We start from the raw sequence: 17,505 nt of genomic DNA, 5'->3' as shown, positions 1-17,505 counted from the left end.
TTGGTCCGGTTCTCCTCAATGTCTTCATAAAAGACTCGGGCGTAGGACTTGAAGGTGTATTGAGTAGGTGACACTAAACCGGTGACACTGAACTGGGAGGCGCTGTTGACTCCCTCAAGGGTAGAGAGGCCTTGCAGAGAGATCTTGACAGACTAGAGTGCCGGGCGGTCATCAACTGTATCCAGTCTAACAAGAGGGAGTGCTGGATTCTTCCCCTGGGAAGGGGCAATCCTGAACATACATGCAGACTGGGGGATGAGAGGCTGGAGAGCAGCCCCACAGAAAAGGAGCTGGGGGTTCTGGTCGATGGCAAGTTGGATAGGAGTCAGCAGTTTTGGGCACCGCAGTAGAAGGAGGGTACAGAACAACTAAAGAGTGTCCAAAGGAGGCCAACAAAGACGGTGAAGGGTCCAGAGGGGAAAACTTATGAGGAGCAGCAGAGGTAACTTGGGTTGTTCAGCTTAGAGAAGAGAAGGCTGAGGAGCGAGCGACCTCATCACCATCTACAGCTTCCTTTTCACCTTCCTTTTCACCAGTGTTCTTTTCCCCTTGATAATTTACCACAAAGACATTCAAGAAATCGTATTTATATCAGAAGGAGTAAGAGCAAGAATGTTTTGCATCACATATTAAGAGAAGAAGAAATTTGTCACTGTTTTAGGGACCTTCCGTGTGACATGATAAGTCTTCTCATGTCCAAGAGCTGCAAGGACCTTCCCACAAACTTGCAGGGAGGTGACGCGAGGGGGGTTGCCGTGATGCGGCTGTGGTGCCTGTGACAGCACAAAGGACGCGTCACAGCGGGGGAGCTGTCATCAGGGCCAGCAGCAGGCAGCGCCACCACACTGTGGCCTTGGCCGTCGGTGAGTGCGGTTCGCACCTCCTGCAAGCCATGGCTCGCCTGATCTTCCTCGCCCTGGCTGTGCTGGGCATTGTCCAGAAGCCATGGCTGGTGAACGATCATCTGGATGCAGATGGGCACGAGAGAGTGCAGCAGCATGCAGAGCAGCTGATTGAAGGCATGGCTCGGCTGCTGCAAGAGATGGAGGAGAGCAGCCAGGAGCAGAGCGGGGTGGCCCTGGGAGCTCTGCTCTTCACTGCATTGAAGCAGTGGCAGCTCTGGGCCTTGGTTGAGCTCCTTGTCCTGATCTTTGGGCTCTGCCGCTGGCTCAGGAAACGGAGCCATGAGATGGGCAGCAGCAGTGAACAAGGCAGCTCTACAAGGAAGGAGGAGGACGACGATGACGATGCAGACGAAGACAGCGACGCTGATGACAGCTGGGATCTGGGCAGAGTTTGGGCCGATAGCACCCAGTGGCCGGCACCCTACATGGCTGACAAGTGCAAAGTGGTGGAGGAGCTGGTGGACGATCTTCTTGGTGCCTGCCGAGGACTGTCCAGGAACTGCCTCTCCAACCCACGGCTGCAGCCGGCCATTGGCGTGGGCTGCCTCTACGAAGGCTGGAGCGCCCGGGAAGACAACGTCCTCTACCGCCTGCTCGTGCCCCTGAGGCCTCCGCCCGGGCACGCCTTCCACCCGGAGCTGGGCGCCGAGGGGGAGACACCAGCAAGGAAGCCCGGCCTGCGCGTGGAGCTGGAGTGCGCCTGCGCGAGGGAGCGGCTGGTGGGGGACATGCTGTGCTTCCTCCACCACCCCGAGGACGAGCTGAGGAGAAGACAGGAGCCCAGCCTGCTACGCACCCTCTGCAGCGGCTCCTACCTGAATGTGGAGAAAACCACCCCCTGGTTCCAGGCCTTGGTGAAAGCAGCCTGGCAGCTTCTGCCGCAGTCGCGCCACTGCCGCCTGACGGTGCTGCCCTCCCGCCGCTCCTGCAAGATCAAGCTGGCCAGCGCCTCCGAGAGCACCCTCTCCATCGAGTTCACGTTTGGGGTGCAGATAGACGACTCGGACTCCTTCCTGAGCCTGGAGTAGGCCGTGGAAGGCTTCACCAGCAGCACGGCGCCGCTGCACAACACCAGTTTCTCCAGCAGCGCAACAGAGACACCTGTTAGCAGCGGGCAGTGACCACCCAGACCCTTGGAGAGACTCCGTTCCATCCAGGAGCTTCAGCCTATGCAGACGCCAATAAATTAGTCGTGTTAACGTACACTCTGTCCGTGACTGTCCTTGCAGACATTCCCCCTGCTCAAGCAAGGCCACCTAGAGCAGGCTGCCCAAGACCGTGCCCAAGATGTGGTAATGACATCATAGAATATGCTCACATCCTAGAAACAGTAAGGTTGGAAAAGACCTCCAAGGTCATCTGGTCCTACCATCAACCTGCCACCAATGTCACCCAATAAACCATGTCCCTAAGCACTACTTTGAACCTTTCCTTGAACACCCCCAGGGATGGTGATGCCACCACCTCCCTGGGCAACCCGTTCCAATGCCTCCCTGCTCTTTCTGAGACGCAGTTACTCCTAATTTCCTAATCCTAATAGATGGTTTCCTTTCCCAAAATACTTGTGACAGAAATCTATGACCTCACTTCCACTGTGAATACTTAGGTGTGGCATGTAGCCTTCATAAGGGATAATTTGGGAAAAATCTTTAATTACATGTTTGCTTTACACTGCATTACATTTCTATGCTCGTGATGGTTGCAGAATGTGATGAATCTCAAATTTAAAAGTGCATTTCACTGGGTATGTTAAATTTAATGGTAGTTAGTTGTATTGATTTGGGCTTTTTCATTTTTTCGACTTATCTTGTTTCATGCTCTATCAAAGTCCTCAAACTAAAAATATAGTTGTTTAATTCTTGTTACATTTCTTTTTTACTGTTTCTGAATTTTAGTGTTTCTGAAATGTTACCTTACTGATGTGCTCCAAGCTTCATTGTTCAACCAAACTCTGTACTGTAGTAGTGTGGAAAGGACTGGAAAAGCTGTTTTTACATGGTGCAAGAGAGGTTAAATGCATTTCAAGACCATTGTTGCTTCCCTGTAGAGTTACAACAAGCTATTTCATATTAGTGGGTATTTATGAGACTTTATTGGTAGCTTTATTGTTTTTACAGTCACAAACTTTTAAAGCAGTTTGGATCAGGTTTTAAACTAATATTAGTGTTTATAGCTCCGTTGTCAGAAAAGCACGGTATTGCAGTGTGGGAGAGGCTAGTCTCTGCTGATTCGCTGGAAAGTTAATGGAGACAGCATGGCTCCACCAGCCAGTTCAGAGCAGGAATCTAACATGATGGCCTGCTGTCTCCTGTGCATCAACTGATGTCTGTCCATTGACTAAAAAAAGGAGATCCTTGAGACAAACCTTACGAGACTGAACTTGGCTTTTGTCTGTGGTGTCTTGGGGGTTATGTAATGTAATTACCAGTGTGCTGAAATATATATATATATATAAAGTGGAGTGAATGTTTTTTATTCATCAGCAATATCCCTTAGATATTTCACTCTTCTTTCACTCTTGGCATTTAAATATTGTCAAGATGTTACATTTGAAAACATAATACTTCCCTCAGGAAAGCGTTGTGGCAGAACTTGCCGTAGTCAGTATTCATAATGCATCTGCCAAGGAGTGTTTATCTCTCTTCTCTCTCAGGTTGCGATGCTTCTCTTCTGAGGGGATGTCTGCTGGTCAGTGTATTTCTCATTCTTTCAGAACAAGCATTTGCATATCAAAGGCCTGATATGAGTAAACATGCTTTATACTTCCATCTGTCATTCTCTTCCCATTGAGACACAAAATAAGAACAGCATAGCAAGCAAGAGGTTTATTTTTTGTCCTTTAATTCTATACCATTTTGCTTTGAATTACGAAGGATGTGTAGATACAGTTTTCTTTGGCTGTTTGTGTGTATTAAGGTCTTTTTACTGAACCTATCCTAAAAATAAAATCAGCACTGTTCAAATAAGTGGTTCTTAGGAGAAAAAACAGAGCACCTTCCCTTCTCATTTCTCATCTCCATATTTTGTAATATTTAAAGGAACAAAGATCATTTCAGAATGTCCTCAGTCTTTCTTGATTAATGAAACTCAACTACTATATATCTTTACCTTCCTGCAAATTTAATATTCCTTAATACTTCTTTCAAAATGGACATTATTCCTTGGTATCCACTTAAATGAAAACAAGTTTTGTTTTCATTTCTTTTTTCAGTAGTTCTCTGTACAATTTTTTCTTTGTAATTTCAAATAATGAATTGTTCTAGGAACTGGTACTTAGTAGCTATTAGAGATTGCAAGCAGAAACTGAACTAGTGCTCATGTTTACTTTGAAAGCTAAACTCATTCATTTACGGAGCAGAAATGAGAACAGGCATCCGTCTTTCCTGTATGCCCACCACAAACAACTCTGGTCCCTTAACTGGACCTCCAGTAAAGCAATGTCTGTGAGCAGTGTATAGAACGTCTGTTATTTACAGCCCTGACTGACTTTTGAATAGCTTTAAGCTAATCAAAAAGACCCTTTCTGCTTATTCATGAACAGAAAGAATCAAATAATGTTTTCCTTATGAATTATACCTACTCTTGCAGACTTATATTATTTGAAGCTAATGATCAGGTCACTGTTGGAAAACCATGAGAAAGATGAAGACTTCATATGAAGTTTTTAGGCTAGTTCTTCCCAGGTAAGAGCAGGTGAAGGATCTGGGACTGCAAAGCACACCTCTTCAGTAGTCAGGAGAAAAAAAGTTATTCCCAACATCCCAAGCCTCTTTGCGTTTCTTCTTGTTACGCAGTTTCAACAGGCGATATTCTGGTGCTAGCAGGGTCTCACTGGGCCGAGCAGCAGCTACATGAGGATCCCAAGGGAACAACAGTTCCTCTACTTATTAACAACTTCTGAGATGGTCTCTACAGGCTCAGCAGGGGAAAAAGTACTGGCTGTCTGCCTTCTTCTCTCCCATTTCAGCATGTGTTTCCATGGAAGCAACTTTTCTCCCCTTGATGATTTCCAGGATGAAAATCCACATTCAGTGTTGAGTTTCTGCTTTCTTTTCCCTTTTCATTATTTCTGAGGCTTTGCTGTTTGTAAGTTGGCAGGAACTCGTTGCGTTGAGACCAAACAGAAGATGAGCCAAAGGTTCTTTTTATTTTGGTTTGAAACCAAATCTAGATTTACTGCAAAAGAGTGGAATCATCTTTGATAGAGAGGATGAGCTCTCAAACTCCTTGGAGCAGAGCTGTCTTATTTTAATTTGTATTTGTACTATACTGAACCCAGTAGGGTGACAACCTCAGCTGGGGTCCTTGAGCAGTATTTTAAAGCAATAAACTTCTAAGATATCTGCTCAGCAGTTCAGAACACTGGATGCAGTCAAAGGCCTAACTCTCTGTTGTCCTTAGAAGTCATTCCTTTGACAAAAGGTTAGTGTGAAAGAAAAATAATCAACAAAATGTCATCAATCAACCTATGTCGTCTGCTGAAACAACAACAATAAACCCACCCACACCCATGAAATGAAAAAAAAATCTAAGATCTGAGAAGGATGCTGGAGTTCCCGTTTTCCCCTTAATCTAAAGTAAAGGTTTTGTAGATTAAATTAAGTCCGTAAGAACTGCTGTGCAGCTGCATAGCCTCAGACGTTGGACTGGTGTAACTGAACTAAATTCTCTAGTGCCATATGGGAAGGGATTCAATCCAGCAAGCTCTTGGGTTGTATCAGCTTTTTAGTTCTAGGACAAAAATGCCAAAAATAACTTGTCAATATGACAGAATACACACAAGGAATGTTACGTATCTTAAGACATTTTGCTGCTTTCCTTCATGGTTTGACTTGATGCTTTCCATACCCTGTCAATGGCAAGAGTGAAGTAGTGAAATGTGTGCAATTTCTGGGACTACTTTTCTCAGTCAGGCTCTGGTTTGTAGAGCTTTCTTCTGATGGGCCTGTGGAGTTCATGGTAAGAGTTTGAAACAAGGAAGCTTGTGAGGGGAAGGTGTGAAAAAGTAAATTTCTGTAGTTCCTGAGAGTGGAAACTTCTTCCATATCTGGACTTTTCAATACTGGATACCATAAAGTGCGCTTTGTCTGCTTCATTTTAAAGGCACATGGGTGACCCAATATCAAGATTTTTTCATATAGGTTGCTTTATAAATTAGGACAGTATTATAAAGTGGCATCCAGTTCTTACTAGAACTTGATAGAGGATTTGAAGTATAGGGTGATGGTGTCAGCATGATCTCAAGCATGAAACGCAGGTAGGTAGATACGCTCCCTCTATGAACCACAACTTGTACATTATAATATTATATTAATATTCAGATACTGTGAATTCCAGTGACCTACACTGAAGGTGACTACACACTGGGTGATTTATGACCAACTTTTCATCTGGAAGGAAAGTTTCCTAAGAAGCAGGAGATAAAAGGAGGCCGTTTGGGACACTGATACTCAGTGAATATTCACCTTGAGTAAAAAAATAAATACAAACAAGAATAAAAATCCAACAAGACCTTGTATTTTATTGTGACAAATGGGTCTAGTAGCCTTTTGACAGAAGGTAGAGACAGAAAGTTTGGAGAGCTCTTCAGGGTAGTTGCCATTTTCAGTGATAACTTGCTTATGTATTGCTTTTGTTTTACTTGAGCTGGTTACTTTTTGCCTTGGAAGCCATAAACAGTGGTCTTTGAGAAACAGGAAGTATGTGAAATGATAGTTTCCAATTAATGCTGAGAAGAATGAGCAAATTCACCTTAATACTCAGCCATCTGCTTTTCCTTTGTACTGTTAATTATTTTTGTTCCAATGGGACTTGTGATGTAAAAAATATAGTGTTATAAAGATTTTACCTGTGACTTCACCATAAGATGTATATGTATCATCGGTATTATTGAAATGTTGCTAAAATATATATATTTGAAAAAATAATTCAACTACATACTTATTTTGAAATCTAAACCACATATTATGATGTATATATTCAGTATAGGTAGTACCTATATTCAGTATAAGTAGTGAATATATAAGCTTATTCTACCTAGGTAGAATGGAAATTGATTTTGTTACCGCTAGGATTTAGAGATTTTAAATGGGAAATACTTTGAAAAATCTAAATAAAAATGTAGGCATACATGTGTCAGTTCCACACAATTCAAATAATTTGTTGATCTAGTGAAATAAAACATATATTTCAGACTTCTGATACATTTTTCACATAACATTTTAACATTTGGAAGAGTCCAGATTAGTTTAGAAAGCATCTTTTGCTATCAATTTCTGATAAATTTCAAAAACCCTTATAATAAGGTAATAGAGGGACCGGAAAGTAATAATGCTAAGTAGGACAGAAATGTCTGAACTGGGCTTTTATCCTCTGTTCTGCTGCAGGTGGCAGCAAAGCCAAGAAACATTATGCAAACAGACACATTGTCTTGAGTGTCGGTATTCTTCATTTATTCCTACTACTGATGAATAACCAGTCTTAAATGCTAGGTCACTAATACTTCATCCAGTCTCTGACAAAATTTCAGGACTGGGAAAAATCTAAAAAGTTCAAATAAAATCTAATAGCATATAAATAGCACCCAATGTGATTGCCACTATATTAAAAAATAAATAAATGCTGAGTCAGAAGAATAGGTCAAATAGGTCTTCTTTTGTGTAGTTGTTAAATTTTAAGTGAATCTTCTCAAATGCCCTGTTGATCATGGAAAGTTCAAAATGTTTTATTTTCAATTTCACATATTGTGGCAGTAAGTCCAAAGAGTCTGTCTGAGTGGCTCAAACAATGAAACAGCTCAAACTGATCTTATCCATCATGGTTGAATTTATTTTAACATAAATTGTTAACCCAGAGGTTAATGCGGGAAGGTCGTACAACAGCTCCAGGAATCTAGGGCTTTACAAGGTCAACGGTGTTGTGGAACCAGGCTTGACAAAAAGGAACCTAAGCTGCTTGAATTTGTTTGGCCAGTTGCAGTGTCAAAAGTGAGGCGGCTTTCTACTGAGAGTACAGCTATTATGGTATTGATTTAGCCAGCAGCTGAAGGAAAAGAGGATTGAGTATTTCTAATTTAACAGGAGGTTTGTTTGAGAAGAAAGACAAGTAATACAAACTGCTTACTATTTGAGAAATTTACTCCATCGTGCTACACAAGTGATGTCAGTCCAAAAGTTGAGAAGCCAGATTATTTATATCCTTGTGGGGAAAATAGTGATATTCGGTAGAGACGTATGAAAATCTAAGAAAATAGAACATCCCTTACCGTATGTTGTTATTACGTTATTTACATTAACCAAGAGCTCTAGTGATGGAACAGGGACCCTTTTTCTAGGTGCTGTGTAAAAGTTGCGTAAAAGTTAATAGGTAGACACAAGGTAATAGAGCAAAATAGAGTTAGTCTGCATAGAAGCACACAAGGAAATTCAAGGAACCTAGGAGACATTGTTGGGCAGTGCAGTTTCTACAGTCTTAACTGAGAATTAGCTTTTTAAAAATAAAATAATAGATAGACAGGCTTTTAGAAAATGGATGTGTCAGGGAGCTTCTCATTGGGAATAATGAAATAACTTTTCAGGTATTTGTTGGCACCTGAAGCCAAGTGGACATTGACTTGGTTGTAAGCTGTGGTTAGTAAAGCTTGGGTGGGCCAGGCGCAGCTTTCATGAAGACAAGGTGTGTATATTTCCTGCTACAGAGGGGGGAAGCAGGGAGGGGGGAGGAAGAAGTTAATAGGATGAAAAAAACATGCGGAAGTGATCTTTGCAATAGTACTCTGAACAGGCATGAAAATGTTCTGAATGAAACAGAAGAAAACATTCGGCAAGGCAAGAGAGAAAGAGTTACAGTAATTCAGTCTTAATAAGTGAACTTGATTGTGCAGATACCTTGGAAATAATAAGAAAACACAGCAAACATCCCTCTCAGAGGAGGAGAAAGCAGGAATTGGGTAATAGCTCAGTCATCTAATCTACCATAGAAGTGCATAGGAAGAATAATTAAGAATTTGTGCTTGATCTAAGTTGATCAGAGTTTGTTTAGAAAGAAATGTGTGTTTGTTTAGAAAGAAATAGCCTTAACAACTATTTATCAATAAATTCTTTCCCTAATAGTTCTAGAAATGGTGATTGTTTTCCTACTGATTAATAAGGTCAAATAGCAAACAGAAGACTTGAATATATTGGATATGAGCAGCAGTTACCATGAAGAGGGACATGCAGCCTTACAAACATGGTGTATAATTAAATGAGTAAATTTAAATTTGTCTGAATGACTCCAAAGTAGGGTGAATTTTCATGCTGTTCTTTGCTGGCTTTATCTCATTGTTTATTTTGTTGCCTATCACTGTTTAATATTATCTCTTACTTAGAGGCATATTGAGGGGCATTTTGATGCTCAGAAAATATATTAAAAATATTCCCATACACAGGTAGAGACACGTGTATGCTGTCCCACATACTGAGCCTATTCTTTTTTCCAAAATGACTTTTATGTGGTGCAGCAAAATTTCTCCACAGATGGACCATTCTTGTTCATCCAGTATTTGAGAATAATTATCATAGCAGTTAGATGAAGAGATTGTTCAGTTTCCCATGGGATACTATGCAATTCAGATGGATCAAGTAGGAACTGTCATGATTTGGAGTCTGAAGCATGGGGTTTGGGGTGTTTTTGTTTTCTTTATATAACTTTCAAAGATTTGTGAAACTTTTCCCAAAGCATTCTCACTGTTTAATGGTCTCAGGACATAGCTTGTGGTCCTTCATGCTTTCCAAACAACTCCAACATTGTTGTTTTATCTTAAGCCTGTTCGTTTTGACAGATGTCTAGTAAATATTAGAGGTATTTTAAACTTTAACATTTTTGTAGTGCCAATTATTTTCACTAATTTCAATTTAACTTGATGCTTCCTGTGTATATAAAACTTCCAGTTGTTTTCATACAGGTTTAAGTTAAGGCTGAAGGAGAAATCTTTTCAGTTATTCTAATAGAAACTATTGTATTTTTAGAATATCTTTTTATTATTTGGATTAAAATTCTACATGTGTTTGCCTGGGAGGATTAATTTCCTTCCAAAAAAAATTTGTAAACTTTTCCAGGGGGCTAGGTAGAGCAGTTCTACACAAATCTGATTTGGAGTGGGAGCACAGTTCTCACAAATGTTATTTGAAAATAAGGACCTAACAGTGAGAAAATAACTGTTTTCCATTTCAACTTTACTCTGTTACACTTGACATTTTATGTGGGACAATACGTTCTTTCAGGAGTAAGTTGCACTTTTGGGGATCTGATTATGATTTGTAGTCTGCTTCTATCTGCATCTACCAAGAACATTTTGTTATTGTTTGTATTGGCTGATTTTAAATCTCAGTATGAGAGTTTTTCCTGGAATGCTCTATTCTGTGGTGGTGTTCCCTTTTACGACCTCGGGCATTAATTTTTCATCTTGCAGTGATCTGTGCTGCAATGAAATTTATTCAATATATTCTTCGGCTGGATAAAACTGCTGCAGTGCTTCTTGGGTGCTCAGTCTGTGTCCCACTGAGATCAAATGAGGTCTTTGCTCTCACATCAGCAGTAATGATACTGGGACCTAAAAGAGCACATGTAGAGTCCTTTCTAACAGAATTTCTGTATGCTGTCCTTCATTTTTCTCGGGACAATCTGTAATGACAGAAACCTAATCCCTAAAGGGAAGACTGGTGAATCACATAAGAGAATTTGTACAGCACTGCATACGTTACAGTCTAGCTGCAACTCATGCCACTGAATGTAGACTCTCCTAGTCAAGAGCATTTACTTCATAAAAAGATATTATAAATGTTTGCAAAAATGCAAAGGAAGCACAGTGGTTTTAAAAAGATAAGTGTGTGAAGACAATACCATACATAATTATAGTCTACAAAGAGAAGAGCTATCTGTCTCAGCATTTTGCACCGTTAGCTGTCATCCACTTTCTTGGCACCTTCCATTTTTAAATCATTACATAGAGATGTTCCTGATGATTTTCGTGGGAATGGAATAAGCCTGCATAATACTGAATGCTTAAATTTTGTATGTTGTATTCACTAACATTACTTAGTGCCGGGACAGGTGTGGAGAAAGCATATCGCACAGCATCTTTCCTTGGTTTTATGACAATACTTGTTAATTTGCAACCTTTGTTTCTCCCAAGCGTGCCTAACTTAGTGCTATCAGTAGTACTACCCCAGAGGACCCGGAGCATGAACACTGGCACCGAGCTACTGGCACCAGCTCCTTTTTTTAACTGGCTATCAAAGCTAATCCAGAGTATGATCCAAGAGAATTATTTTTCAGTATCCCAAAGGAGGGCACAGCTGCTGCTCCACTTTGCATTTCTTCAGCACAGCCAGAAAAATGCTAACCCAGCCTGCCAGAATTCTCCTTGCATTTGTGCAGCAGCAGCAAAGGCATCTTTGGTCACTTGTCCTCCTCTTGGGTCCATCTGTGTAGTCCATAATATGGCTATGATGTACAAGCTCTCGAGGCACTATTGTTTTTCTCTTTCCTCTCATTTTATTTTTCTCCCGTGGCTCTGTTCCCGGTGGTTCATCTCTTCCATGCAGCCAGCTCGGGGGTGCCAAGCTAAGCAAGCCTTCTTCCCCATTGCTCCCTCGCTCCCCAGGGATGCTATGCTGGCTGTGGCTCAGCATCCTGACAGCATCTGGGCAACCCCGCACGGGGCTGTCTCAGCTGGACACAGACACCAGCTCCATAACAGCACAGACAAAGGGGATGTTTCTGCTGGGGATTTGCAGAGCAGTTATTGAGCTTTTGATTTGCACACTGAATAATCACAAGCTAGTGGCAGCATCCAGGTCAGGTAGATAGTGAAGTAATTTGAACAGCTCTGTGCTCTCTAGTCGGATCATACTACCTGGCTTCTGTGCATATCAAACGAGCAGGATTCGTCTTGGATTTGTCATTGAACTACCTCAAATGGTTTGAGTGCAAGGCTTGACTAGCATGAGGCTGTACGATGCAGAAAGATGGTCAAAGTTCGTATAAGCCTCTAATTTGACTTGCCTTATTAGTCCTTTTTTCATATTGTCCCTGTGTAAGCAGGCACTTGAGATTTAAAAGAAAAAGCAAAAAGCTAAAGTGGTGAAGTCACTAAGTCATCTCATGGCTAAATTATTTAAAGGACTCTGTGTCCCAGAAAAGCTGTACACTTAGATCGTGACTGAAGAGGCTCTCAAGATGCGGTATGTCATCAAGCACCTTTAGTGCTCACCAGCTTTAAATGACGTGCTCTGGTGAACTCAGTCCCATGTACCTTGTCCTGTAACGCTGCAGAAATCAGATGAGCTTTACCAAAGGTTGTGTTTACGCATGTAGTGAGAAGTGAAGATGAGAAGACTTAGATGCTACATATAGCCAACCCTAAGCACATTGGAGAGTTGCTCCTTTAAAGCATTTTACGAGAGATCATCTGGAGGGGATTAGGGGACCACCAGGAACAGTGAAGAGAGGGGAGAGGAAGGGGACTCTGGGATGACATACTTCATCGCCAGAAGGGTGATGTGACTCATGTTCTCACAGGACTTTTGTGAGAGGAGAGTTCCCCGCATGATAATCTGACTCAGGACTGCCCCCAGCATGGAATAAGCTGGTAGTACCAATATTTCAAGCTGAGTACAAAGTAACTTGAACCTTGAGTAACACTTTTGAAAAATGCTCATCTACCTACGTATGCAATAAATGAGGTATCTAATGGAACATCCTGCCTAGTACATAATTTACCATAGATAAAACAATAGAGTGAAATAAGGAGTAAACAGATGAGACAGTTACTGGTTTGAATTTCTAGGATCAGTAGGGCTGGACAGAATATTCTTGGTGTTGGAACCTTGGGCATACTGCAGGTTTTTCCTTTGATAGTTTTGAAAATTATATTATCACTGATCAATTCTAATTGATTTTAACCTGGTTGCAGTGATCCGTCTACATGCAGTTTTCTCTGCTGAGCTGTCACTGGAGTGAGAAAATTTAATCCTAATTGTATTTGTTGGATCCAGCAGTGACAATATCATACTTCTTGACTTATTACTAGAAGAATGATGTAATTGTTTACCATGAAGAGCAAGAAAGTGTAATTGAATTAATTGCTCTTGAACATCTTGCAAATGTTTTGTTTCTCACTAGTGTTGCACTTTCCAGCATTGCTTTCTCTATTCTATTAGGCTAAATGAGAGGTGATTAGGGTTAAAATAGAGGAAACAACAAATAAAACTTCTGCTAACCAGACAGATACTCTGAGGTTTAAAGTGTGCCAGGCTCTTTTGATTCTGTTTTGCCTCTATTTTATACAGTTGAGAAGATGTGTTGAATATTATTTTTCTGTGATGGCATCACCTCCATCTGCTTCCTAACTCTTAGCTGTTGAGGTATTCACGTATATTGTACCAAATTTTTAATTCATTAAATGGTTTCACTTATTAAAAATTTATCAGCTGCCATGAGTTTGATTCCTAAACTGCCAGTGTAATATGAAGAAACACAAAATGCAAGATTTAGCTCTCTGTACTCTGCAGCTCTGACTGAGGTTGACATGCTTTGACTTTTTTTTTTAATGGTCAAAGGTGGAGGGGTATTGAGATTCAGGACTGAAGCTCAGTTGGCCTAGTTTCCACTCCGGCTCCAAAATAGCTGAATGATACAGACCAAATAGATTATTACAAATGACGTGCTGCATTTATCAATGTACTTAAGTTGCTTAGCTTCCTTTTAATGACAGAGCAGCTGTGAACTCAACTTTCTTAGTGTACTGTGGCTACTGTTTGTGGGTAGCGATGTGGGTAGTGATACTGTTTGTGAGTAGTATTATTGCTATACAAATTAGCTTTTAGAAAAGTAATTAGAAAACGTCCACTAAAAATTACATTAAAATGAAAATTAGAAGTATAGACTAGTAATTCAACAGAAATGCAAAAATGCTATTATTAAAAAGGTAAAAATAGCTTAGAGAATATTTAGGCTTATGGAAGTACCTTAATGTAAAGGACATTAAAACAAATTCATATCTAGTGTATCTTGTATTGATCTCCAGGAGTGAGGAACTACATCAATAACTCTAGAAAATTTTAATCTTATATTTAGCATTTCCTCTTTCATATAAATCCTACAGAACAGAATCCATAAAAAATAGGGCACTGTTTTTAGGACTATAGAATCATAATGACTCACAAAACTGAACTAAGACAACAGCATGATTGCAATTGTGCTAAGAACATATGTAATGGAATATATAAGGATATGCTAAAGTTTTCAGTAGAGCTCGTTTACTTATGATTTCATTTATCATTTTTAATACAAACATTCAAAACATATATGAATACATCTTTAGAACATCAGTATGTATTTAAATTTGTCTATTTGTCTATATTTATGTATATGAACATGCACTTAAGTTTGTGAACTCACACATGTGTTGCTCCCATCTTCTTGGGAAGGAATACTGAATTCAACCGGAGAGCAATTTAAAAGATTTATATTTCATGTGATAGTCATTAGCTCTGTCCTAGGCTTGAGATATTTTTATTGTACTGAAACAAGAAATTTTTACATCAGTGGGGTTTTATTGGGTGTATTCCAGAGGAGTTATTCATCTCAAATTTTATGACACATGCGGTAATTTTTTTATTGTTTTTACTGATGTGCATTTATTTTGACTGTTAACATTGCTGTTTTTAAAACAAGGGAAGCATACCCTTGATGATGTTGCTTACCGTTTACTTTATCTTTGATACTTTTACCGTCTAAAAGATTTGATTTAATTGTAATACATAGTAGTCACAAGGTAAGTCCCATTACCTTTCTGTAGTATTAGGGGAATATTACTGTACTCCATAGGATAGAGGGCCATGGGTGTTCTGGGACTGTGATAAAGTGTCAAAGCAAATGTTTTTCATCTTTCTTCACTTTTGGATATGTACTACATACAATAGTCCCTACTGCTTCATGTTTCAAATCTGTTTTGTTAAACAGTTGCAATTAACAAATACAAAAATATTACACAATTAAAATCCCGCTTTTGCTTGGTAAACAGTGAAAGCTTTCATATCTAAAATAAAGGATTTTTAATCTAAGAACGCAAAAAGAACATGAAAACTGATTTCATTTTGCTGTTTCACAGTGCTTCTTGCACAAACTGCAGGGAGCAGCTCATCTTTATATCACTTGATTTCCCACTGTAGAAGCGAGCTGTATGACAGTGGTTTCATAGTTAAAGCTCAAAACTGTGAGAAAATGCCCACAGGAGATGCTTCATATTAATATTCCATGTGCTTGGGTAATCCAAATGCCAGCACTTTTTCTTTCAGCACATCTTCCTCATCTTTCATCTCAGTGTGAGATCCATCCAACCATCTATCCATCCATCCAGCTAAGAAATTTGGCCTGTGGGGTCAGACGAGGGATGCCTAGCAGTGTTTTCAGGAGCCTGTGACCCTTCTGCAGAGTCTGTTGGAGTACTTCTTTCTCACCTCCCCTGCAAATCCCACTTCAGAGGAGATGAAGCAATCAGGACATGCCCTTCAGCCCTCTTACCGGCTCTGTTGCCCTCCTCTGGATGCTTTCAAGGACCTTAACACCCCTTTTGTATTGTGGGGCCCAGAACCGCGCGCAGTATTCAACGCGAGGCTGCGCCAGCGCTAAATGTAGCGGGAGAGTCATCTCTTACCAGCTGGCTACAGCTGTGTTTAATGCACCTCAGTCAGCTCGTTCCTTGACTTTCCACTGGACCTCAGCAAGCTCTCTCTGAAAACAAAACCTGCATTGAGCAACCAGCATTCAGCAGCATGATAAAGCCAGTAAAAGTCACTGGGCCTCAGGGATGGGTAGCAATCCTCTTATTTAGCAGTAGCCAAGATGGACAGAGAAGTAGGCTGATCTCAGTGTAGATGCTGGTTTTGAAGTGTCCAGTTCCATGTTTTATTCATTGCAGGAATGAAGCAAGGGGAATTCAGGAAGATAACACATCTCATGTAAAGCAGAAAAGAGCCTACTTTGAGTGGGTATATGGGAACAAAAACTACAGCATCTTCATTAAGAACACATTGACATCATTCTCAGAAAATACAGAAGAGACGCCTGTAATTCTGTTAGCATGTCTTCCTAATGAAGAAACTAAGAAAAGACATCTGAAATAAAGCTGTTTCTATTTTTATTGTACTTTCTCAACTTCTGAGTGCCTAGTTTGCAAGAAATAGCACAAAAAATACTTAAGAGCAAACAACTCCTCTGCCTCAAAATTAAGAGAGTTTTCCCTCTTAAAAATCTGTTTTTCTGAAGTTTTTTTGAAATTTCAATGCTCCAAAAGCTTTAATTAATTCTCAAGCATAGTCTATGAGATAGGGTACTAAAATGAGAGTATGTATTTTATCAAAATCTTGTTAGCAGGATGCTTCACTGAACATTTTAGTAGGAATCTGCTGCCTTAGATATTGAAAAATTACCATTAAGATTGCGTTGCTTATTAACCACTTTAATTCAGTTCCAAAGTTCTATTTCTGAGAGACTGCAGCAGGAGAGAGCACAGCTTTTATTATCTCTTCTCTTTTGTTTAATTTTTATATTGCCTAAGATAAATGGTATTATAATCCTTCAGAGGAATGAGTTTTAAAATCTTATTACTTTACAACTTCAGGAAAAGTACATCAGTCTCCAGTGACATTGAGAGTTGTGTATGTCTTTTATCAGTTAGATGCTTATACCTAATTATTTAATAGGAGCTATTTTTGTTAAATTCCCTTTCTGCAGCTATATAATAAAAATTTGAAAAGTAAAATGCAGGTAATGCTTGCTGCTGGTTCCTGTTATAAAGATGCGCTTTCTTAGCTTGGCCAAACTTTAAATAGTTTGTGTAAGGTGTGTCTGTACAAATTCAGTGCTGCTTCACATCAGGGAAGGACAGGAAGGCAGATGGAGGTTTTTTGCTGAATCTCCTTTCTATCACTTTTGCACCAAAGGAAAATATCTACTTTCTGACGTTTCTCAATAAATTAAATTCAGCATTAATAGTTTCCTGGACTGGTGCCTAGTCACTATTTTCTTTCTTTCATCCTTGCATATTTTAATCGTTATTCTGCTTTTCATTCTGGTCAACATCTTCATCTTGAACTTCTCTCATTCTTTGCACTTTTTCTCTCAGGCGTTTTGAACGGAGATCTCTGGGGCAGGTGTGCCTTCTTGTTCTCTTGGTGGCTGCTGCCTCATACAGCGTGTCCTGGCCCGTGACTGGGACACTTAGGCGTTGTTGCAGTATAGCTGGTAATAGCAATAATAGAAGCGTTAATCTCCAGAAACACAGAGTACCTCAGCAAATTAAGCACCTGTAGGAGAAGAACTGAAAATATATATATATATTTTGAGTTGAAATCTGCTGCAAGGTCAATGAGTTTAGGGTCAGAGTAGTATTATATGTCTGATTGGGTTTATGCTGCCTTATCTAAAAGTCAAAGATTGCTTTTTGTTTTGTTTTCTTTATATTACCAGTATTCTGTGAGCGCTTTTAAAATTATAATGACCCAAATCAGTAAAGATTTATAGTTCACAAAAAGGCTGTTTGGTCTTTACAACT

At 40.1% G+C, this 17,505-nt stretch overlaps 2 protein-coding genes across 15 annotated transcripts in view; both read left to right on the top strand.

Annotated features, from left to right (window-relative positions):
• EPHA6 (EPH receptor A6) overlaps window positions 1-17,505 on the top strand; it is a 568,875-nt gene that overhangs the window by 200,783 nt on the left and 350,587 nt on the right. The window lies entirely within an intron of this gene.
• Window positions 893-2,074, top strand: LOC308187732 (inositol 1,4,5-trisphosphate receptor-interacting protein-like 1; the record flags this gene model as incomplete). The annotated part of the gene is made up of 1 exon (XM_080575974.1): window positions 893-2,074. One exon carries the CDS (start codon window positions 893-895, stop codon window positions 1,931-1,933), a length of 1,041 nt encoding a protein of 346 aa, XP_080432100.1. The 3' UTR covers window positions 1,934-2,074.

The sequence above is a fragment of the Anser brachyrhynchus genome (assembly GCF_964034855.1).
Source record: "Anser brachyrhynchus genome assembly, chromosome: 1".
NCBI classification, from domain to species: domain Eukaryota; kingdom Metazoa; phylum Chordata; class Aves; order Anseriformes; family Anatidae; genus Anser; species Anser brachyrhynchus.
This window is presented reverse-complemented; position numbering and strand designations above follow the sequence as displayed.